At 33.1% G+C, this 25,176-nt stretch overlaps 2 protein-coding genes and 2 long non-coding RNA genes across 4 annotated transcripts; 3 read left to right on the top strand and 1 right to left on the bottom strand.

The window, feature by feature from the left end:
- Positions 1 to 5,249: 5,249 nt before the first annotated feature.
- Positions 5,250 to 7,660, bottom strand: LOC105800255 (uncharacterized). The gene is made up of 3 exons (XR_008188625.1): positions 7,204 to 7,660; positions 6,013 to 6,948; positions 5,250 to 5,927 (listed from the first exon to the last, which is right to left on the bottom strand). It is a non-coding gene; the product is annotated as an uncharacterized LOC105800255 (long non-coding RNA).
- A 2,405-nt stretch (positions 7,661 to 10,065) lies between these two features.
- Positions 10,066 to 11,090, top strand: LOC105800254 (zinc finger A20 and AN1 domain-containing stress-associated protein 1). The gene has a single exon (XM_012631263.2). It carries the CDS (start codon positions 10,203 to 10,205, stop codon positions 10,710 to 10,712), a length of 510 nt encoding a protein of 169 aa, XP_012486717.1. The 5' UTR covers positions 10,066 to 10,202; the 3' UTR covers positions 10,713 to 11,090.
- A 1,444-nt stretch (positions 11,091 to 12,534) lies between these two features.
- LOC105800256 (uncharacterized) lies at positions 12,535 to 14,146 on the top strand. The gene is made up of 2 exons (XR_001135777.2): positions 12,535 to 12,960; positions 13,627 to 14,146. It is a non-coding gene; the product is annotated as an uncharacterized LOC105800256 (long non-coding RNA).
- A 2,737-nt stretch (positions 14,147 to 16,883) lies between these two features.
- LOC105800253 (kinesin-like protein KIN-UA) lies at positions 16,884 to 24,451 on the top strand. The gene is made up of 19 exons (XM_012631262.2): positions 16,884 to 17,375; positions 18,335 to 18,435; positions 18,758 to 18,880; positions 19,220 to 19,405; positions 19,517 to 19,738; positions 19,819 to 19,975; positions 20,055 to 20,204; positions 20,317 to 20,405; positions 20,549 to 20,752; positions 21,351 to 21,446; positions 21,625 to 21,759; positions 21,843 to 21,974; positions 22,242 to 22,377; positions 22,481 to 22,573; positions 22,815 to 22,940; positions 23,033 to 23,158; positions 23,491 to 23,634; positions 23,778 to 23,906; positions 23,984 to 24,451. The coding sequence occupies exons 1-19, from the start codon at positions 17,162 to 17,164 to the stop codon at positions 24,142 to 24,144; spliced, it is 2,724 nt and encodes a 907-aa protein (XP_012486716.1). The 5' UTR covers positions 16,884 to 17,161; the 3' UTR covers positions 24,145 to 24,451.
- The last annotated feature ends 725 nt before the right edge of the window (positions 24,452 to 25,176 follow it).

A 25,176-nucleotide genomic window follows, 5' to 3' on the forward strand; every position in this document is an offset into this window, starting at 1 on the left:
TTATAATTTTCTTAAATTTTATAAAACGTTTTAAAAATTACATTTAACTTTTATGATTTTTCATTTAAGATATTAGACAATAAAATGTAGAGCGAGAAAATTTGACTTTTTTTTTATAAAACTAACCCAAAAAAATTAATTAAATACATAAATGACCTTTTTTATTTGATAAAATAGATAAATAATCTAAAATCTACAGTAAAAATTAGTGGAGCCAAAGTGTTTGGCGCCACCAACATGCCACGTCAGCATTGGGGATAAAAAAATTAATTTTTCAATGGAGTCATGTAGAATGGTGTCATCTGTATAAATATTAAGGAAATATTACGATTTTTTAAAAAATGGGAGAGATCTAAATAAGGCCTTGGTACATTTTGTCCTTTTCCTATTGTTTTTTATTTGTTTATTATTTGTGTTATAATATTTTAAATGTTTTATAATATTTGTTTATTCAAATGTTTTTTATTTGTTTTATTATATTTTAAATATTTTATAATATTTATTTATTCAAACCTTTTTAAAATCATATTTATAATTTTAAAATACGTAAATATTTTATTTAAATGACTCCATCAAATAAATACTATTTTTAAAATTATAAATATAATTAAAATGTTTGAATAAACAAATATTATAAAATAAAAAAATAATAAACAAAAAAAAGAAAAGGATATTGGAATTTGGTGGCGCCAAATTATTTGGCTCCACTAAAAAAAGAAAAAATTATTTAGAGCCTTCCATTTTTTCAAAAATCGTAATATTTTTCTAGTATTTATATAAGTGGCGCCATTCTACATGACTCCATCAAAAAAATAATTTTTTTATTCCTAATGCTGACGTGACATGTTAGTGACTCCAAACACTTTGGCTCCACCAACTTTTACTGTAAATTCTAAGTTATTTACATATTTTATCAAAAAAATAAATCATTTATATAATTGATTATTTTTTGGGGTTAATTTTATAAAAACCAGAAAATTCAGTTATTTGTAGAAGTTTTTTTTACTTAAAGCTCGTATCTAGATTTAACTTTTAATTAGCTAATTTGTGATTAATTATGAGTGTTTTGATTAATTTATTTTTATTTTTGAAAAAACTTATTTTATTTCTATCTTCTAATGATAGTGAAAGAATTAACTACATTATGAATCTTGATTTTGTTCTTGTGATTGTGATTTTTGCACTTTAATTTGGTCAATTTAATTCATGTATTTTTGAATTAGTTAATTTTAATTTTTATATTTTTAAAATTTTAAAATTTTAATTTTGACCCATCAATAGCTGCTAAATTTAATTACTAGTATTGAACCATGTATAGAGTTGTAGATTTAGTCCATATTTTTCACTTTTAAAATCTTAGCCTTGCACTAATGACAATCATTAATCCATTATCTGGATTTTTAGTGAATGATATGTGAAAATAACAAGCTGTCATGATTTTTATTTTTTGGTTAAAAAAATAGAAGTAAACTTTTTATTACACGACTCTACTGAGAGTTTGCCCATATTCCAGGCTATTGAATATCATTCTCCAGTAAGATTCGAACACACTCAGGTGGCTCACCAAAGTAACATTTCACATTTAAATCTCCATTTGACATCTTTGCTATGCAATTCGCGACCTTGTTCTATTCCCTCGGAACATGCCGAAATCTAATTCGCCATTCCTTCAAAAAAATTAATATCAAGCTGACGTGATATTATATTTATGATAATATATTTGTCCCATTAAATTTTAGGAATAACAAATTTTAACTTAATAAATTTAACTATTATTATTTGGTAAGGATTTAAATTTTAAATATTAAAAACTACAGGGACTAAAAAGATCACATTAAAGTAAAATTCGATATTATTGTTTTGATTTATATTCCTACTGTGTAATTCATTGTATGTTCTCATCTGAGATTGGTTGGTCTGTCTCATGTGATGAAAATCCACTTTTTCTGGTTAAAAATAAAGCTACTTCTTTTTGACCAATTTGAATGGGATGGGTAACCAATTTCTGGTTTGAATTGAAAAGGTCAAAATTTACTTGTTTGAATTAAAGAAGAAAATTTAAATTTGTGAAGCAACTTTTATTTATTATAATAATATTCAACATATTTTATTATTTTAGAATTTATATTAATAGTTTATAAATTCATATATTCTCGTTCAATATTTATTATTATAATTTTTAGGTTGAATATATATATTTTTTATTTGATAAAATATTTCTATGTTATGTAATTAAAAAAGAATTATTATTGAAATAATTAGGTATAGTGTTAAAATACATTACATTTTATTTTTTTGAAAATGGCTTCCATAGAGTATTAGAGAAAAACAGACTCACATGGGCGAGGTCCAAGTTCAAAGACAAAAGCAACAAACTGCTTTATGTCCCAATACAATCAGAAAAATACCAAAGAAAAACTAAAGACAAAAGAAAAAGAAACCCGAAAGGCTGCCCGGTAAGCAGCTGATGGAAGCCAAAAATCCCAAAGCCAAATTCGATGAACTTGCAAGCACGGCAATGAAGAGAAAAGAAGACACAACAAGGAACGGGTAGAGAGATGCGACAGTTCCAACCCAAGGCATGTGGTGAAATTAAGGCAGATAAGCGTTCGACCGCCGTCCGCAACCCAGACACGATCCGATTTTTTTAAAATAAATATAAATATAAATTTTAAAAATGATATTATTAAAAAAGATAACTAAAAATTTCGAATATTATCTTGATGGTTGAAGATAGAATATACATTTATTGGGGTCTTGATTAATAATAACATTAAAAAAAAACAACAACAAAAAGTTGAAAGATTTGTGTTTAATATATAAAATTATAAAGTTATGGGGCCGATAAATATTAATTAATCAGTATTATTTCATTACACGTTTTAAGGTTTAAAAATGTGAATTTTACATTACACGTTTTAAATTTTGTTTCAAAATTTCAACCACTTGAGCACACAAATTGGCTTTGTATTCCTGGGTTGGGTTTTTTACCATTATAATCTTTTAAAATATTTTCTTATTTTAATGCATTATTAATTACGATTTTCCAACAATATAACTGTATATTAAGAAAAATAAATTATAAAATTGTCAATGAAAGCCTATGGAACATCTTCATTATCATCCTACAAAATTTTGTAATAATGAATTATTGATTATTGTTAAAAAAGACTTAATTTATTTATATTATTATGGATGCAAGTCCAAAAATTATAACAAAGCTTGAAGTGTCTTTCTAGTATAAAAATCAAAATAAAAATATTTAAAAGTTCAAAAATACATACAAAAGTCTAAAAATATTTATAAGTAAATGAATATTTATTTTTAAATTTTAACTTGAAATTTATTTATTAAAATAATAATTTTATAAATAAAACAATTTAAAGGGAACCATATTCAAAAAGGAAAAAAATTTAAATTTTTTAATGTAATAAATACAATATAATTAAAGTATAAATATAAATGTAAATTCAAGTAACCACAAACATTAGATTAATTAAATTACAACCTGCAAATAAAGAGATATATAATTACGCATTACAAACAACGAACATGTTCACTTTAATTTTTAAATAGTGTTCTTAAACAAGAATAGGGATTGCTCGCAAAGGTTCTGCCCTTTGAACTGCGAGTCGATACTTCTCTTCCATATTCATCTCATTTCGTAAGATCCCGCCTTCAAGTTTCCGATCAAAATAGTTTATAAGAGACCCTAACGTTAAATGCAATATGCGATTCGTGAAAGGTAATTCTGAGCATATTTGGCGCACAACTCCGAATAGAATTAACCTAACGGCTATTCGGTGATGTGGGATAAACGTGATTATTTAATATATATTATTTATATATAATTCTACAGTATAGGTAGCTCTCACAACCCATTTAATAGATATTTATATATAATATGTATTTAGTCCCTATTTGTTTCTAATGCATAAATTGGGTCTTGAGGGCCCATATAAGAGACAATATGATTGAATATGTTTGATTTCGTATATGAATAGTAAATATTATGAGTTATCTGTATTTTATCTGTAAACTCTGGTAACGCACCGTAACCCTATTCTGGCGACGGATATGAGTTAGGGGTGTTACAAAAGGTGTGAGCCGTATAAAGTTGCAAGTCTGTTAAAGACAATAAGCCAAAAGTGTGAGCCTGTCAAAGTGCAAGCCTATTGAAGAGCTTAGCAGAATGCGAGCAAGTCTAAATGCAAGCTCGAATGGATGCAAGTCGAAGTGGCGGACTGTCTAAATGCAAGCCCGAGTGGATGCAAGCCGAAGTGGTGAACAGTCTAAATGCAAGGTGAGTGGTGCAAGCCAAAATGACAGACTGAAGGCAAGCAAACTATACTCGCGAACTATATGTGCAAGAAGAAATAGGACTATAATAAATAAGGGAACAAGGCAAGATGTGTTTGAAGGCAAGTTGTCAATCAAGTTTGTGAAGGAGGAGAACATTCCATTTGATGAACAAATCTTTGGCATAAAAGACTGAGATAGCAAGTATGTGAGTCAGATTTGGTTGAGAATGAGGCCAAGGTTGAACATGAAGTGCTTAAGCAAGGCTAGCTTGAAACAAAACAAAGCATCTTGTGATTGCCGAGCTTAAAAATTGTTGAATGATTGGTATTCGTAGCATGGAGTCCAAGAAGGAATGTTGAAAATCGGTCAACCATGATGCCATGATATTTTTGGTTGAAGTGCATGCAGTTTGTAAACATGTTGCAACACGTATGCTTGTTGCAGCTAGCAACAATATTTTTGTTTAGTTGCATTATAATTAAACTTAGTTGAAAGTGAACAAGTTGATGAAAGCTTGATATGTGTTTAGGTGTTGAATGACTAATTTTAGGTGGCTTTTTTTATGTGTACAAGCAATGTTTATCAAGTTACTAGGCTACTTAGTGGTAGTAGGTAGTATTTGTTAATGCATTTGGCTATAAATGTACTGTTTCTCTGATTGAAAAAATGAGCAAAATAAGCTATCAGCCATAAGCTCCCTTGCTGCACATTTGTGAGCAAGTAGTTTTTTGCTCCTACAAAAACTCCAACAAAAGCAAAGAAGAGAATAGAACAATTCTAACTATTTGATCTTTGATTTTTGATTAGTTATTTTTAAAAAAATGTAATTAAGTTTTAAAAACAGACAAGTTTTTTTATCATTTGTCTAAAAATTAACAATATTATCTCAAGATCAGCAAATGCAATTACGATTAAGGAATGTCTTCACTTTGATATTTTAAACAGTATTATCACACAAGAATAAGGATTGCCAGCAAAGGTTCCACCATTTGAACCGCAATCCCATACTTCTCTTTCATATTCATCTCATTTGGTGAGATTTCACCTTCAAGTTCCCAATCAAAACAGTTAAGATACCCTAATATCAAATGCAACATTCGATTTGCTAAAAGCAATCTTGGGCATATCCGTCGTCCAGCTCCAAATGGAATTAACCCAAAGTCCTTACCTTTGACATCTATTTCAGACCCCAAGAATCTCTCCGGCATGAAACTGTTTAGGTTATTCCAAATGCTTCGATCTTTTCCGATGGCCTATACGTTAACCAACACTTATGAACCCTCAAGAACTTTGAAACCGCAAAGGTTAGCATCAGAGCCTGCTGGCGAGGGAGTAACAGTGGGACAGCTGGGTGCATTCGGAAGGTTTCTTTGATGATTGCTTGCAAATATGGTAAACGGTTTATGTCAGATTCCTCAACAGGATTTTCTTTGTCGATTGCTTCATCTAATTTTTTCTTAGCTTTAAGTAAAACCTGTGGATTTCAAAGCACTTCTGCCATTGCCCACTCTAATGTGCTTGATGTTGTATCAGTTCTAGCAACAAATAAAACATGTCCTCTAACATGATATTCTTATCCTAATAATCGATCTTAAGACTTCTCTAACAATGCCAAGATGTCTCTTCTGCATAAAACATGGAAATAAATATTATAACATGATTGTTTATAAAGAGAAAAACTAAAAGAAGATGAAAAAAGAACAAGATTACCAAAAACAATTTTGTGACAATAATTTTATTAAGCTTCTCGATACCGCCTTCAATAATGTCGAAAAGAGTATCCAAAACATCATTTGATACAGAATAATCTTGGGATTGTCTTGATTGTCGCCTTTCATCGAACATATTGCCGAAAAGGTTAAGCAACTTGTTGAAATGAACAGTCATCCAGCGCCGTACACCTTTTGGGTCAATCTTCTTAAGCAAAGGGCCCCTGCCTCTACCATGATATCACAAACTATTTTTCTGAATTCTTGAGCACTTGATAAATTTGGGTCAGCCAAATCCACTGAAAAAATAGTGTTGGACAGCAAATTAATGGTAGTATCAAAAACAGCTTGCCCGATCTTGATAGCTTCACCTTTATGGCAACTTTCGCCAACATTAGCAACCAGTTCCTGAATCTTGTTCCGACGCAGGTATTGAGTGGCATCGAGTTTCATACTAGCGAAAACATGGGTATTACAGACTTTGCGAAGAGTTCTCCAAAGCGGCGACACGGGTATCCACGTCAGCCCAACTTCATGGTGTTGACAGGCTCGGATAGCATCGATCATGGTTCAGTTAGAGAAAACGATATCCTTTTATTTGGCCATTGTTTCCGATGAAACGACGACGGTGATTAAGCTGCTGAGTTTGAGACTCATAACGGGGCCATGAATCTGAGCAAGCTTAGCCAAGGATCTGTGGGGTTTATCCCCAAGATCGATGAGATTACCGATGATGGCATCCGCCGCGGACCAGGTGGAAGCTTTTGTTGACTTGATTTACTTCCATTTATAATCGAGTTGAAAGCTTGAAGCAGGAGCCAAATCAATAGCGGACATAGCAAGGAACTTGTTAACAAATCCATCTCTCCCCAACACAGATTAAACTACGGTCTCAGTTGTATTAGCCGCCATGGATTAGAGTTGACGTCATTATTTTCTTGATTAATGCAGAAAAACAACAAAATGTTTACAATTAGGTTTAAAGTTTTCTTTTTTATATATTTAATCATAAACTGATGGAGGTAAATTATAAAAAAAAATGCGCATTTTTACACCTTTTGAACTTCCTTAGAATATTTCATAATTTTCAACAAGCAAGTAAATAATGAAAGCTAAACAAGGCAATATAATTTGCAAGTATCAAAGAAACATCCAACAAGAGGCATGAAATTGGAGGGGAAAAAGAACCGACCTTATCAATGAAAAAAGGGCCAACCCATTTGAGGAAAACAGCAGCTACTAACCCCAAATGGTAAATAATGAAGTTCTTTCTCAATTTGATCCAATACCAAATATACCTTCTCTACATAGAAGAACAAGCAGGCTCCTTTAACAACAAAAACCTCTCTTCTGCTTCACATTCTTCAAATAATGTCAGCCTCAAATTTACAGTGTTGCCATTAACATCACCATCACCATTATCACCCTGGACTCCTTGCTTTAGTTCTCGCACCACCTCACTCCCTCATCATTATTATCATTATCATCATCATAAAAAGTTATTGAGTTTCAGAAGAACCCTAATTTTCCTGTTTGTTTCCTGAGAAAATTAGAGAAGAGGAACGTGTGAGAGATGAGGTTAAAGATGAGAAGAGAACGTGAAGGAAAGAACGAGTGATGAATCTAAAGCAAAGAAGAGAATCGAGCAACTCTAGATATTGGATTTTTGGTTTTTCAATTAATTACTTCAAAAAGAAAAGAAAATTTATTTGTTTTAAGTGCACGTGGCACACCATTATTGCTCAGAATTTGGGAATTTTTGCAGCCGCAAAAGGGAATTGCTGCTACCATAATTGCATTACTATTGTTTTAAGTGCACGTGGCACACATTATTGCTCAGAATTGCAGGTGTATCTATTTAAAAGTTGTTTGCCATGTTTTTCTTTTTGAGAAATCTGATATAAAAAAGTTAACTGAAGGCTTTGCTTTTGTTCTTATAGGTCTTGTTGCTTGAGTGACAAGTGTGTTCTTTGTGTAAGAAACCTGAGTTGCTGAAGATTCTAAAAGCTGGTTTGTAAGACAAATTATTGTGAGATTCGGGTTGTTTGGTTGTGGGAATCTAACGGTGGATAGTTAAGAGTGGCTAACATGGACGGCTAAGGATGTTTCTAACTTTCGATGGAATGAGATTTTTCTTGTTCTCATTTGTTTGGTGGAACCAAGCACTCTGGTCAGGAAAGTACCATGAAAGGGACTCTTTCAACAGAATCATATGGAAGGGAAAAAAAATGGAAGTGATTGTTAATACTACACGGATGGATCCATGGGTTCACCCATATCTGGTCGTCCGTCTCTCGAGTATATGATGAGAAACTAAGAATTTGTCGTTTGACGGACTCTGTGCTTTTCCACCATTATGGTGAAGCCCTCTGCTTCTTATGGTGTTTAATGTCGGCACCTCTCCAGGGTCTCACTAGATATGTACCTCGACAACCTCTCTCCCTCTCCTTCCTAAGCGTAGCAGTGCAGTGAGGTTGCTAAGGTTTTGGGGACTGATTTTCGTTGGGCTTAGCCTATATGCTTTATTTTGTTGTATTTTTTGGGCTTTGACTAGGCCTTTTTTATCATTAGAATAAAAAATATATATTAGCTACGCTAGTTAATATGGGTTTCACTTATGGTTTGTCCTTACTGTCATAAGGTTAAGGAAATGTACTCCATCGTTTTGTGGTTGTTTGGTTCGATAAATTTGAAACCAGTTGAATCTTATCAAATGGGTTTCTGCTAGATGACTCAATAAGTGAAACTATCATTGCCATCTTATGGGCTATTTGGTTTTTTTTTTTTTTTTTTATGTATAAACCGATGCACGAATACATTGAAACTACAACAGAAGTACTGTTGAGTTTTGTGCAATCGTACCTCCAAAAGATCCAAAATGTGTCTGGGCCTTTTCCGCTTATGCAGTATTATCATGTGGAGTGGAACGTACAAATGGGTTGATCAACTCAATATCCCAGAAAAAACCAACTTAATGAACTTTATTAAATCGGTTAAAAAAACCAAGCAAATTGACCGTTTAAATCCATCGCTCTCCCCTAATTTTAGGTGCAATACTATCACATACCAAATATTCAATAAATATTTATCAATTTTTAAATTTATTATTATTTTTAATATATATTTGAAGACCCCAAGTTGTGACCTTGGATGTTTATTTTCGTTTAAAATTCAAATCACAATTATACTTAAGAACAAAGACTTCATTTTAATAAATATAAAATTGAAAATATTAATGGGTTTTAAATTTCACAAAACATCATTCACTTTAAAGAATAAATAATTTTCACTCAAAAATATTTTATACATATTTTGTCAAATTCTACTAAAAATATAATTTTTTATCATTAACTCAGGGTATCAAAAATTACATCATCCTAAGTTACATAAGCAGTAAGAAAAATACAAAAATAAAAACAAAGAATGTGATGTATAAAGCATATAGCAAATTTCGACGTTTTATTGACCAACACTAAGATGTTGCATTCAGCACATCCTGGAAGTCGTGTCTTGGATGCTTCATCTTTTATTCAATAGCTCTTCTAATTTTACCTACAACAATCCATTATCTCATCCATACAAATAATTTTGACATAATAATAAATATAATTTTCACATCTTTTCTAAATTTGATTATTATTATTATTTAACTAAATTTAATCATTAATTTTTAATAAAATGCTAACTACTTAATGGTAAGTTGTCCATGTATATTCCATATTAATATGAAATTATTTAAATTTTATGAAAATATTTAAAAACATAATTACAAATATTAGTTAAATTCCACTCTTTTAAAAAGTTAAAATTATTGTTTTATATTTATAAATTTTGGAAGGAATAAATTTTTATTAAGAAAGAATGAATAAAGGTTCTCCTAAAAGTACAAGTTCAATCAAAATCTTATTAATAAAGTAAAGACCAAGGTACCCTTTCCTGGTTGGCATAGGCTATAAAGTTTCAAGAACGTGTAGGTAGAGGCTATATTCGTCAATATAAAATTAAAATCAAATCAGAAAATTAATAAAAAATCTATATATTTTGATTGCGAAGCTTGCTAATTCAACTTTGACTGTTTCAGATTTTCCGTGAAAATCAAGAAGGAAAAAAAACCCTTAAAATCAAAACCCTAATCCTATTTTTTTTTCCTTTTTGATTGTGGAAAACAAAGCAAGCCCTCAACTGGACAACATGGGGTCTGAACAGAATCAAGGAACCAGCTTTCCCCCGTCGGAGCCGAAGCTTTGCGCTAACGGTTGCGGGTTTTTCGGAACGGCGGCGAACATGAACCTCTGCTCCAAGTGTTACCGGGACCTCCGTGCTGGGGAGGAGCAAGCGGCGAAGGCGAAAGCTGCCATGGAGAAATCCCTTAGCGTCAAACCGAAAGAAGATGTCGTTGTGGAGACGTTTAAGCCCGTTGAGAAGCTGCCTCATGCGGGTTCATCATCAGCGGCGGTTGAGCAACCGGCCGTGGCTCTCTCCGGCGATGAACAGCCCGAGCCAAAATTGTCGAGCAGGTGCTTTATCTGCAGAAAGAAGGTTGGATTGACTGGGTTTAAGTGCCGATGCGGGAGTACGTTCTGTGGGGAGCACCGGTACCCAGAAAAACACGAGTGCTCCTTCGATTTCAAGGGCACTGGACGCGATGCGATTGCCAGTGCAAATCCCGTCATCAAAGCTGACAAATTGGAGAGGTTTTGAAAGGTGGGGAGCTTGGAGTCAGTTTGCCTGAATCGTGTTCTTCAATGGGTTTGCCTTCTTTTTTGCCCTCTCAACTTTTTGAGAGTTATATTAGGTTTTAAGGTCAGTGGGTCAATGGAACATTGGGTGTTTCTAAATGTTCTGGCAAGTGTTTTATGGTAATTGAAGATGATTGGGACAGTATTGGGGTGTGGCTTAGGTTGATTCATAATAAAAATGGATCAATGAATGTTTCTGGTTTGATCTTCATTATATCCATATTTGTTAAGTATATATATTTATTTAAGATTAAAGCTATCTGCCTTATATGCTTGTTGGATTAAAATCTTATCAAATTTCCTATTACTTGATTAATATAAGGTTGTAATTCTCATGAAACAGCTGTCCTGATTGCTCCCTAGTTATGTATATCTGTTGTCTACAACTCTACATGCATAGAAGTTATACATATTGCTGTGTATGTATGTTGTTACATTCGAGTCAGATACATATTCGAATGAACATGATGATGAGCATATATGGAAAAACTTGGGGAAATCCTTGCATTAATGAACCTTGATTCATTTCCTTTGAGATCTTTGATTTCTCTACGCTCATGTTTATGTATTGGACCTGCATTTTGATGTGCTGTGCCTCTTTCTAATCTCTTGAGTCATGAAAGCTTCTGATATTTCTACTCTGTATAACTTTACTGGAATGGAGTTGGAGTCCCCAACATTGTTTACAAGAATCACCTGTTCTTGCAATGAGACTGTTGTTTTAAGAAGCTCATAAAGCCTGGCTCAAGCTCAATGCGGTATTCGATATTCGAAGATCAACTTGAATCTTTTTGAGTTTGAATTACTCAAGCTTGCACTACAAGTTCTCATGCCTGATTTTAATATGAAATTGTTTTTTGAGTTAAGAGTTATCCATATCCGTTTTACTATGATTCCATCTAAAAAGATGTATATAGTTGGAAGATTAAAATAAAAATGGTTGGAAGTTGGAAGACCAATAGGGTAGTTTTCAGTGCATGCGAGACACAACCCTACTCCAAGCCCCTTTCTAGGCCTGAATCAGAAATAGATTTTAACCCAACTGGACCGCTCGGAACATGCGCCTGCGACTCACGTCACACCATGTGCACCCTGCACACAAATCATACAAGTTGCTCAATTTGATTGCATTGCACTCAGAAATTTGAAGGTCAGATATGGAGGTAGCAGTGTTATTCAGATATTGCATGTATTGTGGAGTATAAATACCTTAAAAAGAAATGAATCCGAGCATGATAGCTGAGGTAGGTGATTCCAGTGTGTTTCCTTTTGAATGTATGTACGAGGAATGAAATGGGTGATGGGCATTTTCTAAATTAGTATAACTTCGTTTGGATAAGGGCGGTGGGTTTTGTTTTTAAATGGGTAGTTCTTTTCATGATAGTATTCGCATCATTTGCTGGTAATCTTGTCTGTGACTTTGCTGCTACTAAACACTGCAACATATCATGTGGCAGGTATAACTGAATTTAAATTATAATCTTATAAATTATGAAATTACGATTTAAGTGTTATAAAATAAAATAATCTAACGACGCAAGCTTTGGCAGTGTTGAATAAGGTTAAAGTTTTGGAACTTTGAGTGCCACAATGGATATTTACGTATGCGTGAGTTCTTAGTTCAAATTTTATTTTGAATTTAAGTCTTGCTCGGATATATTTCAAGTATCAGTCTGTCTATTTTTACCTTGTAATAGTTTAATTTTAATTACAATTAGACAAATTTGTTAATAATTATAAAAAGAAGCTTATTAAAGCATTATTATATAATATATATACAAATTTGGACATCATTATTTTTACCATCCCAGCCTCATCTTAATGAGAGAGGGTGGAGGCATTACCTTGACCATCAAATGGAAAGCCGTAATTTTACCTTACGAAAGAGACGACGGATTTGTTTTCTTGGGTTGAAGAGGTAACCAAAGGTAATATAATGGCGAAGCTGTGGGACAACCCTGTTTTAGGTTAGGTTTCCGTTTGGACATCGATGGGAGCTACAACGTTAACAAAGCGACAAAGCTCATGCCAATTTTCGGTGGGGATTTCAGTATCATCCTTGTTCATGGCTGTTCTCGAATCCACCGATGCTAACTTCTCGTCTTCACGAATGGTTGTCGAAGCATGGGATAGGCGACTTCTTTCTTCATCATTGACAATTCCATCGTAATGGAGGCCCAGAAAAAAGAAAAATCAGTTGGAAAAATTAGGTAAATTATTTGTCGCTAACTTTAAAATTAAATCCTTCTTATTTCCATGATTTAAGTATTTAATCATTATTATTATTTAAATTGACCAAATTATTAAATCTCCTCTTCCCCATTAAATTTATTTATTTTTTTATTTTCTCCTTACTCTTTTCTCTATCCTCTACTTTTCTTCATCATTTCCATCAACAATCATATTCAAGGATCCACTACCTAGCTACCCATCATCACCCCCAACTTCAAGTCACCATTCTGCTACATAGCTTTGAGGACGAAGTAGAGAACCGAAATTAAATTGCTGGAATACTATTTTAGTTACCTTATTTTGCCATATATTGATAATCTATTTAGCAACCTTTTATTTTTTTTAAATCATTATTTATCATTTATTTTAATATTTTTCATATTTTTATATTTTATAACTTCTTAATCTTTTAATACAGTATATGCTTTTTCAGTAATTATTTTCTTAATCTTTATATTTTTAAAATTTTTAAAATATTAATAATTCTTTAGAAAAATTGAATTTTTCTGAGTAAAATTGTTACGTCAGTATAATAACATTTCAGTCAACTGCTGTTAATTACCACATTGATGTAAATTTCTAGTCTAACGACTACATTGATGCAACTTTGTAAAGAGATGACTAAGCCTAATTTCTTTTTGCAGGCACTGAAACTTGATGGACATGTCATTTGGGTGTTTCCAGCAAATAATAATTCATCAGCTTAGATGTTCATGTTGACTGCAGAGCATCTAATTTCGTGTTTTACCCCCCTTTTGAGGGCATTTCAGGACCACCATTTGTGAGCTTTTCATTGAAGAGTCTAAATCAGGGCAAAGGTGATTGAAGGCCTGCCGTGGGTGATGGTGGTGGATCAGGCCACCACCGTAAGGCCTGCAGTGGTGGAGCAGACCAGAACCCTTTGCCCCATTGTCTCTTTCTTTCAGTGAAATTAACCAACACTTGGTACGTTCCATGAGTTATAAATGGCATTCAATAGCCTATCAACGCGGAGGGATTCCTTGCTTTTACTGCTATTTTAGCTTTGAGATAAACATCATTTCACTTTCCGTAATTTCATTGGAATCATGAAAGATTATGCCACTGACACAATTTGTGTTCTTAAGAGGGCCCTGCCTACTTCCTTGGACCATTTTTTGATAAGAAAACCCAACTTTCCTCCCCTGTTATGCATCTTCATCATTAATTGCTATGAATTTTATGTATCCTTACGCAAAATAAAATTCCAAACCCCATTCATATAATTGAGATAACATCTAATCATTCTCCATTGGATTGGAAAGGTGATTTTGGGTTGAAATCTTGACGATCAGCCACAAGTTCAAGACTGTACAATTGGGGCTTCTTGACCCACAATCTGAAAACAACTTTAGATGTAAATTGGCATATATATAGAGATGCTAAGGATCAAACTAAGAGTTTAGGAATCATGAATTGGAAGCATTATTCAAGGAAAATTTAAATACAAATTAAGGGGAAAAAGCCTTAGCCATTGGGCTGAATAAAAAGGAATAAAATAATTGAAAGCAGCCTACTTTTTATATCTTTTGGTGGGTTAGGGTTTACGGAAGACTAAAGGAAACTAGACTTTCTTTCCTATTCCTTTTCCCCACCATCACCATTTGAAAGTCAAATAGACTTCACCATCACCATCACCATCACCATCACCATCTCCCTCAAACACTCTTTCACATGAAAGGCTAAGGATCAATTAAATCTAATCTACCACATGAAAGCCCTCAAAATCGTCTCATATACTGTCTTGTAGAATTTAATCTCCATTTAAATGATTTTTTATCGAGAATAAATTTTTATATTTATCTCATATTAATTTAATTAATTAAAAATAATTTAATATTTTATTATATATCACTTAATTATTTTAAAATAATGCTATAATAAATTATAGTATTATAAATAACTTGAAAGGAGGGTGCTTTTTTTGCATTCTTTTTGGCACTTTGAAATTTAAATGTAAGATCTGAAAGGGTCCATCATCTTCAAACTTTTGCTTTTCTTTTAAATACAAAAGCTTCCATTGTCTCCATCTCTTTTTTCGCACATAATTTTACTAAGCAGCCTTTCTTTTCGAATTAGGGTCTTTCTCTTTTTTGTTTTTTTTTTTTGTTTTAATTCAATTTTCAAGATACCATGTAGGGGTGTTCAAATTTCAATTAAAACCGAATTAATTAGTCGAACCGGTCTAATTCAGTTAATCGACCGGTGGTTAAATTTAGTTCTGTCAGAGGTCGGTTAATGATTTTTTTAAATTTCAATTATCGATTAATTCAGTTTGAGATCGGATAATTAATCGAATTAATTGAACTTAATAATTAATATTATGCATTTCAAGACATAAAATTTCAGTTAATTCGGTTAACTTTCAAGACAAAAAAAACATATATTTCAGTTAATTTCAATGTATTTTTTTATATGCTTTATACTTGTTTTAACCAAATGACAAAAATATATAAATTTCGGTTAACCGATTGAATTAACTGAAATATTTCAGTTCAGTTAAATTTTTTTTTGAAAAATTTTTGATTCGATTAATGATTAAAAAATTATATAATTCGGTTCGATTAATAATTGAACAACTATAGTAACATGAACTCCTTCCTGCCCTTTGTAATGCATCTTTATGGCTCCAATCCAGGACAGCCAGCTTTGGGTTCTACTGGTTTAAGGTCGTGCTTGACATTTTATGAATGCAACAACTTGTCTCGTTTCATTAAGATTTGTTATCCTTATGTCAAAACATATTGGCTTAATTCCACCACACGTCTTTAAAATATCATCTAGATTTTAATTTGGTCCAAAACTTCAAAAAATTAAACCTTCAATATCGTATCAAATAAGTTATTTCATTAATCCAACCACTAGCTCAAATATAACATTGAGCATATTTAAAGTATGTGAGTCAAATAATTTGATAAACATATTTTACATAACATTTTCGTGTTTAAAAACCAAATTAAATTGAGTGATAGTGTGAGAAGATTTGATGAAATTAACTCGAACAAATTCTTTTGATTGTACGAGATACATTTATATAGATGCTAAAAATGGTATATTATACATTTATATATATTCTTTTTTACACAATAACTAGGATTACTCATAGCTCTTCCCCAACTCATAAATAGGAGGATAATGTACTTTAGCACACTTAAACCGTCCTCTTGCATTGGCAACAATGCAAATACCAATCAAGTTAAGACTCGATTGTCTTTCCTATTTGATGTCTAAACATTTATTTTTATTAAAAGTGACATCTAAATTTTATTGTTCTTATTCAAATCATCTCAAATCTTTTTAATCCGTTAAACGAACTCCAACCAAACAACCATGTATCACAAAACTCTATTTGAGTTTACATTTTACTCTACATTAATATTTAAAGTTATAGTTGAATCGATGTCATTCTCAATCGAGTCCTAACAGAATTGTAATTTACTAAAATCTCTTTGATTTTACAAAAGAATAACTATTTAGATAATAAAACTCTTATCCAAAACATTATACATTCCACACTAATATTTTTAAAATCTTAACTAAATACATATTTAATATTTATATTATATAATTATTTTCACATACATCATCTAATCCAATTCAAATTTTCTTTGCACCTTAGATTGAATAATAAATTAATAAGAACTTAACTTGGATCTGAGGGGTACAATAGTAATTTAAGGTTTCCCGCATTATTACACGGCACACCTCGATTCATTGCCGCATTTAAACACCGTCACGAGGCGCATGTAGAAAGCAAAGGTGAGAAATAAATAAATAAACGAAATAATGTTACAAAAGGGTATTTTAGTAAAACCAATACCAACCTCTTCTCCCCACACCGTTTCATTAAAAAAAAAAAAAGTCACGTCCACTTTGGTCCTCTCTCTCTCTCTCTCTCTCTCTCAAACACGAACTCAAATTAAAGAAAACAAAAAACATGTCATTCATTGCTTACACTCTTTTCTGGTAACTTACAGTTTCAACTTTCAACGCTCAATAAAAACATTTTTTTCCCCTTTCGCGACATTTTCTCGGCAAGCAAACACAGGATAAGCAAAGAAACAAGAGTTCTAGGGGGGAATGGAGAAGTGGGCATTTTAAAGATTGAATCTTTTTTGAGGCTTTGGTATTGGGTTTTTTTTTTCTTTTTTCCTTTAAGAAATGGCTAGTGGTGGTGCAAATTATAGGAATGGGACTCAGAGGAACTCTCTCAAAGGAACAACAACAGCAACAGATAGGCAACTATCTATGAACTCAAACCCTTCAAAGGCTGCACTGAAAAACAAGTCTTTGTCTTTGGTTGGTGCATCTTCTGGGCTAAGGAAGAGTAGCCCTGGGTCACTTGGAGGTGGAACTGCCAAAGATGATGCTGGGGGTCAGTTGTTTTTTGTTTCTCTCCTTTTTTTTTGGGGGGGGGGGATTTTGTTTGAGATCATCGATGATGCATTTTTCTTGGTTTTGTTGTTTCATGTTTGTTTGTTTCTCTTGTAAAGGTTGATTCTTGTTGAGTGTTTCCGTTTTTGGAGTGTCAATTGTCTGGACTCTCAATTAAGGTTGTCGGGTAGCTTCTTTTGATTGTTGATGATTATAACATGCACTGTAACCTGTAAGTCATTTTATGTATGGTTTTTGAAGGTTAAATGCGTGATTGATAATATTACCTTTGAGACTGGATAGATCATAGAAGATAGTTTCTTAGATTGTTTCCAATTGAAGCAATTTGATAATTTATGCAATCTAAATCTTGTTAAATAGTGATCACACTTATTCCAGGATTGAACCGTGCTGATTATGGTGGCTCTCTAATCAGATATTAATTGTTCATAAACATTAAAATGCGGGATCAGATTGTATTTCGCCTCGTTTCGGGTAAAAATGAAAACCTCCTAAACATATTTTTCTTGGAAATGGTAACCTGTATATTTCCTTAATATGGTAATACAATACTGCAATGCTATGCCTCTAATGAGAGTTCTCCACATCAGACCGCTTAAGTAGATACTTCGGTGGTGAAACTGAGTGCCGGTTGGTGCAACTTTTTTTCCTTTCTGTTTGGTAGTATGTTAAAAATGTTGAAGGTTTATACAACATAGTATTTGTTGATCTTTCATGTTTGTATTTAGTACTGCCAAAAGTTAGATTCTTAGGAATTCCAGTCTTTGCAAAGAAATAGAGATTAGACCGAAGATTGTAACTTGTATGGTATTGAGCTCTTCTTTTTTTTTTCTTTTGGTGTAAGTATTGAGCTCTTCTTGATAAGTATGATCTATATTTATTAGTTTCCCTGTTCTGTATTTTTATTTGTTAATTTGATGTGCTTATATTCCTCTTCAGTTCCTGGAAGAGTTCGAGTGGCTGTGAGATTACGCCCACGTAGTGCAGAAGAGTCGGTGGCAGATGCTGATTTTGCTGATTGTGTAGAACTTCAACCAGAGGTATTTTGATTCCATTTGACGGTTCAATGAAATGTTAAGAGGGATATCTTCCTTATATTTTTCCCTGGATATGACATCTTATAGAGTACATTAGTCTTAAAATGTGTTTAATTCAAATAAAAAGGGGGAAAAGGAGTAAAGTTTGAATAATAATTGCTTCGTTTCAATTAGTCAAAAAGGAAATAAGTGGGCTGTGGACCTTTATTGTGCATGCTTTAGCTGATCTAATTAATTTCCAAGTTACTTGAATTTATCTCCCATACGGTTTCTGCTTTTTTCCCTTTTGTTAAAAAGGCACTGATGCTTCCTTCATCTATTTCAGTTTAAGAGGTTAAAGCTTCGGAAAAACAATTGGGACACAGATACCTATGAGTTCGATGAAGTGCTTACGGAGTTTGCATCACAAAAGCGTGTGTATGAAGTTGTTGCAAAGCCGGTTGTGGAGGTTTGTGTACATGGCGTAACTACTTCTACAACAATTTTTTAGAAATTCACCTGCATGTAGTTATTTTCCTTGCAACAAAATTGGCAGTGCATTTAAATATTTCATCCAACAAATATTTGGTTTCTATTGTGCTGGGTGAAAATTATTTTAAGATGTATCCCTTTCCTGCTTCAGGCCGAAAGAAATACTTTCAGCCTGTCACTGTGTTTCAGTGTTGGTCTCTTCCCAAGTTATCAATTGTTTCTTCTGTCTGTTACTTTTTCCCCTTTTCATAACTTGTTTTTGGGAGCATGATTCTAATTTTATTGACAAGATGTTTTGTGCAATTTGTCTTTATAGAGCGTTTTGGATGGTTATAATGGAACGGTCATGGCTTATGGTCAGACTGGTACTGGGAAAACATATACGCTTGGACGACTTGGGGAGGAAGATACGGCTGATCGCGGCATAATAGTCCGTGCTATGGAGGATATATTAGCAGATGTTTCGTTGGAAAGTGATTCTGTTTCAGTCTCCTATTTGCAGGTATCATCATAACTTTCATGAAATTACTTCTAGAAATTTCTTATCATTTCTTTTGAAATTAATAAACATTTTAATGTGCCTAATAGTTCTGCTCATAAAAAAATTGTACAGCTCTACATGGAGAGCTTACAGGATCTTCTTGATCCTACAAACGACAACATTTCCATTGTGGAAGACCCAAAGTCTGGAGATGTTTCACTACCTGGGGCTACCCTAGTCGAAATAAGAGATCAGCAGAGTTTCTTGGAATTACTCCAATTAGGGGAAGCTCATCGCTATGCTGCAAACACAAGATTGAATACTGAATCTTCTCGAAGTCATGCTCTTTTGATGGTAAATCCATTGAATTAAATTATTCTTGTACTAAGTTATCTTATCATGCAATCAATTCAATTGAGCTCTTTCTGCTATAGGTACATGTCAAAAGATCTGTCAAAGGAAGAGAACTTGCTCATTCAAGTCAAAATGGTAACAGTACCAACATAGCTAAATCTCTTAGGCCTACACTTGTTCGAAAGGGCAAGTTAGTTGTTGTAGATCTTGCTGGTTCAGAGCGGATTGATAAGTCAGGTAAAGAAATTGGAAGGACAAAGCTTCCTCCCCACAGTTTGACAGTTTTTCATTCAAGCTGAACTTTGTTTCTTTGCAGGGAGCGAAGGCCATACACTTGAGGAAGCGAAATCTATCAATCTTTCTTTGAGTGCATTAGGAAAGTGCATTAATGCGCTGGCAGAGAATAGTGCTCATGTTCCAGTTCGTGATTCGAAGCTTACAAGGTTACTTCGAGATTCATTTGGAGGTAAATTAGATGTATTAACATTTTCTTTTCCGCTATTTGTCATTCAATTCAACATTTTCAATGCATTGAATTCTTTTTGTAACATTTAATTTAAAATTTGTTTCTTTAACAGGCACAGCAAGGACATCATTGGTTATAACTATAGGTCCATCCCCACGTCATCGTGGAGAAACGACTAGCACTATAATGTTTGGACAGAGGGTGGGTTACGAAACAACTTTGTTTATTTTAATTATATCATTTTATTTGATGGTTTTAAGAGGCATCTATGGACTAGTTGATATATTTGGAATCAAATCTTGACCTAGAGCGGACTTCTTTTTTTTCTTTTTTTCCTTTTATAGGCTATGAAAGTGGAGAATATGTTGAAGCTTAAGGAAGAATTTGATTACAAAAGTTTGGCTAGGAAGTTAGACATACAGTTAGACAAACTGATTATGGAACATGAGAGGAAACAGAAAGCTTTTGAAGAAGAGATTGAAAGAATAACCACAGATACTCAAAACCAAATCTCTGAGGCTGAAAGAAATTATGCAGATGCAATGGAGGTGAGTTTTTTTTCTTTTCTTTTTTCCCCTCAAGCTTCTCTTTTAATTTATGCATATTCTAATTTATCTGGACTGTAGCGGATGCTGCACTAATATGCATATTTCTATGAAGCCTACCGCTGTTGTAATCTGAAGGCCATATTATCATAGGATTTTCTGCATGGTTCCTGATAACATGAATGTATCAATTATGTAACACTTGATCTTGTAAATGATTTGGAAAAGAGTGCTTTAATCAATTGTCATAAACTTCTTAATTTCAGTTGTTATGGTCCCTAGTCTGGGATTGAGTCACCGGACGAACAATAGAGAAATCAGATTTGAACTTGTTAATTCATTAGAAGTTTTAATTTGAACTAATAAGGAAATTCTAGGAAATAAAAATCAGAATCAAGTCTCAAGAAAATCATAATTAAAGCAGAATTTGAATAAAATCTCCTAACATCAGTGTTGGGTGGAGCTAAGCAGACAATTTCCAGTTGACCCTTTTAACTTTTTGATGATAGAGAAAGACCTTGCTTTCATCAACTGCCTTGAGTTAATCTATTTTCTACTTGAATGCATACTGATTCATATCTTCTGCTGCTTCTCATTGCAGAAGGAAAGATTGAAGTATCAGAAGGACTATATGGAATCAATAAAGAAGCTTGAGGAGAAATGGATGATGAATCAACATAAGCTAGGTGAAAGAAAGGTGGAAATATAATCTTGCATAGAACTATATCCCTCGTATCACATGATATTGATTTCTCATACAAAGGAAAATTAGTATCTTTTTCTTCATTCTCATTGTTACTATTTCTTTTAGTTTCTGTCACTTGCAGCTAATTTGAAACCACTTATCATGTCTGTGCCATATTTGTCCCACACAGGACCAGACGGCATCCACTGCTCAAGAAGTTGCTGAGCTAAAAAAGCTACTTAGCAAAGAAACGTCACTAAGGAAAGCAGCTGAAGAGGAAGTCAATAACCTTAAAAGTCAACTTGCTCAATTGAAAATGTCTGAGGTATATATTGAGTACCTCTATTTTTTTCCATTACTTCTTTGACATAGATTGCTGTCTCACGCTACCATACTTCCAATGTATAGGCATCAGCAAATTCTGAGAGCTTGAAACTGCGAAAGATGCTGGAAGATGAGGCATATCGAAAGGAAAAACTTGAAGGGGAAATATCAATGCTACAAACGCAGTTATTGCAGCTAAGTTTTGAAGCCGACGAGGTATTTTATCAAATATAAACTGAATCTAAGAGTTCCTTTGTTACAACGTAATCCATAAATTTATTGTTACTGATTCACTGCTGAGTATCCTTCACATTAAGAAATATTATACATGGACTATATGATAAATATTAAAATTGTCAAACTTTGTCAATGTCATTGTAATTAAACTGCATATTAAAGATTTATCTGAAACTGGTGAGATTAAATGGCCTTCTAGGAACCTGATTTAAAGAAATTTTAAGCAGACGTGCATCTTTTTTATAGACTAGAAGAAGGCTTGACAGAGGTGGGCCTGGCAAAGTCCCAGGTGATCTAGATTCTCTTATCTCTCAAGTTAGACCACAGGTAAACGATTCAGTAAATGAAGAAAAAGCCTCAATAGCAAACCTCTTTGAACAAGGTAGTAGTAATTCCTGAACTGGTATTTATTGGAAAAAAAACTATAATGAAAAATGATATGCGATAACCCATTTGTAGTTAACCTTTTTGCCTTTATCTTACAGTGGGATTGCAAAAGATCTTGTCATTGCTTGAAGCAGAAGATGCTGATGTGCGGATTCATGCTGTGAAAGTGGTAGCAAATTTAGCAGCTGAGGGTATTGTTTCTGCCTGTGTACTTTGCTCTAAATTTGATTTGATTAAAATAGAGCATTTTGTAAGTACTGTGGATCTTGTAGGAAGCATTTTTGGACTGAAATTATTAATTTTAGATAATTGATGATTTCTGTATGGATGTATTTTCTGTTTCCCATTTCTTTTATTCAGATAATAATTACTGTGATTGTGCTGTTTCTTATTAATTCAGTTGATGACAATGTCTACACCTCCATTGTGCAGAATCAAATCAGCAGAAGATTGTAGAAGCTGGAGGTCTAACGTCCTTGCTGTTGCTGCTTGGAAGCTCCGAGGATGAGATGATTCATAGAGTTGCAGCTGGTGCAATTGCCAATCTTGCGATGAATGGTTAAATTTAGCTTGCTTTATTCACCAATGAAGTTTTTTTTTTTGCTTTTGATCGCTCTTCCTTTTACGTTGTACTCGTTTTATTTTGTCAGAAACCAACCAGGAACTCATAATGTCTGAGGGGGGCATTAGATTGTTATCAATAACAGCAGCTAATGCTGAGGATCCACAAACACTTAGAATGGTTGCTGGTGCTATCGCCAATCTCTGTGGCAATGGTAAATTGCTTGACCTCTTTGGTTTTCATCTGCAGCAATCTTCGTATCTGATTTCATTGTTAAGTTTATGAGAAGTTTCTGCCTGTTGATGAACCTGAACTTCTAATGGTGAAAAGTTGAAATATTAAGCTTTCCTGGTCTTGTTCCATAGGGCACTTTCGTATGTTTTTGCTTTTTCAAAGAATCCAAATGCTACTTTCATGATAAAAAGCTTGACCTGGTGTAGGGCTTAAATGAATGCCGTTGTATTGATAATGTTCTTAAAAAATTTCTTCCAAGTTTTTCAGTTGGTTTACTTCTTCAATTGAGTACTTCTCCATTACCTTCTCCAGATAAGCTGCAGAATAAGCTAAGAGGTGAAGGTGGTATCAAGGCATTGCTCGGAATGGTCAAATGCGGACATCCAGATGTTCTTGCTCAAGTTGCACGTGGAATAGCAAACTTCGCTAAATGCGAGTCAAGAGCATCAGCTCAAGGTACATTTCTTCAATGATGAGTTCTTCAAGCCTTTTCAGCTTGTCATGCAGCATTTTCTAACAAGTCGATTCCTTATTACTGAAGTTTACCTATCTATGATTTTTTTATCTTTTGGGAGTAATTCAGTTCTCAAATGGTACAGGAAGTAAAACTGGCAGGTCTCTTCTGATCGAGGATGGAGCACTTCCTTGGATTGTACAGAATGCTAACAATGACGCCTCGCCAATCCGGCGGCATATTGAACTCGCAGTCTGCCACTTAGCACAACATGGTAAGCTTGTTTTACCTTCAGAGATTTTCAAAAGTTTCTTTGAAAACCTTTATAACTCCAAATTCACCACATTGCAGAAGTGAATGCTAGAGACATGATAACCGGAGGTGCCTTATGGGAACTGGTTCGCATCTCCCAAGACTGTTCCAGGGAAGACATAAGAACTCTTGCGCACCGGACGCTTACTTCCAGCCCCACCTTCTTAGCCGAACTGAGGCGGCTACGAATAGACTATTGATAACATTTCAGAAGGTTTGATTGAAGTGCACAAGCTGTGTCAGCTCGAACCAATTCAGACTATAGAGAACTGACTCCCAACCTGTAAAATCACAGTAGTGTCCAGACAGGTGTGCTCTTGTCGAAGTTTTACTGTGAAATAGATCGTGCTCAGAGGTACAGCGGATCATTGCAGCTCGAGATATATTCATCAAAATGTTGTTTTTTAACCTCGTATTTGTATTCATCTGAGACCTATTCTTGTGTAGTTTGCTAATTATAAACTGAACAAATAGTTTGTATATGAAATGGATAGGAGGGTTTACTAACATCCAGTTGTTGTTCTTTTGTATATATAACTTGACATTTTGTTTATTCTCTAAGGATTGATAATGTGTGACGCAAAACCAGAAACCCTGAAACTGTTTTGGCTCATTCTGAGAATTTAATAATTTAATTTTAGTTTTGGTTCTATTAAATTTGGCTCATGCCTCTGATAATATGTTTGTAATGTTTTGAGTAGCGTGTATGTAAAAAATATAATATGCTACATACGAATGCAATTTCAGTTTGATTGTGCTCAAACATTGTGTATAACTATGTACGTAGTACGTTGAGAACCCGTCTTTTTCTTCATTTTTTTTCCTCGTAAAATGTGAATTTTGTGAAAGAAATATTTATATTATATTTAAGTTGGTGTTAGGAACAAATTTGATTATATATGAATGCATATATTTTTTACAATAAAAGTATTGTAAAAAATCAGTTTAAACCCGACACCTAATAGAAAGCTTGATTTAATGTTATATATGAATGCATACTTTTTTTATTTGATTTAGTTTTCATAAATCATTCACATAATTCTTGATGTAATACCATTTTACATTTACATATTATATATGCAAATAATTATATTTATCAAACATAAAAATTAAATTAATGTATTTATTGTATACAATTGTATTAAAATTAAATTTCGATATATATATTTAAAACACAATCAAGATTTCATATATACAATTAACTAAATCAAAGTTGATATAGTTTGATTAAC

Source organism: Gossypium raimondii, chromosome 9 (assembly GCF_025698545.1).
Source record: "Gossypium raimondii isolate GPD5lz chromosome 9, ASM2569854v1, whole genome shotgun sequence".
Classification (NCBI taxonomy): Eukaryota; Viridiplantae; Streptophyta; class Magnoliopsida; order Malvales; family Malvaceae; genus Gossypium; species Gossypium raimondii.

Coding starts and splice junctions, on each gene's coding strand:
- LOC105800253 (XM_012631262.2), top strand. CDS start 17,162: ATGGCTAGTGGTGGTGCAAATTATAGGAATGGGACTCAGAGGAACTCT. Junction 19,976..20,054: donor AGAGCGGATTGATAAGTCAG/GTAAAGAAATTG, acceptor GTTTCTTTGCAG/GGAGCGAAGGCCATACACTT. Junction 23,635..23,777: donor GTCAAGAGCATCAGCTCAAG/GTACATTTCTTC, acceptor CAAATGGTACAG/GAAGTAAAACTGGCAGGTCT.
- LOC105800254 (XM_012631263.2), top strand. CDS start 10,203: ATGGGGTCTGAACAGAATCAAGGAACCAGCTTTCCCCCGTCGGAGCCG.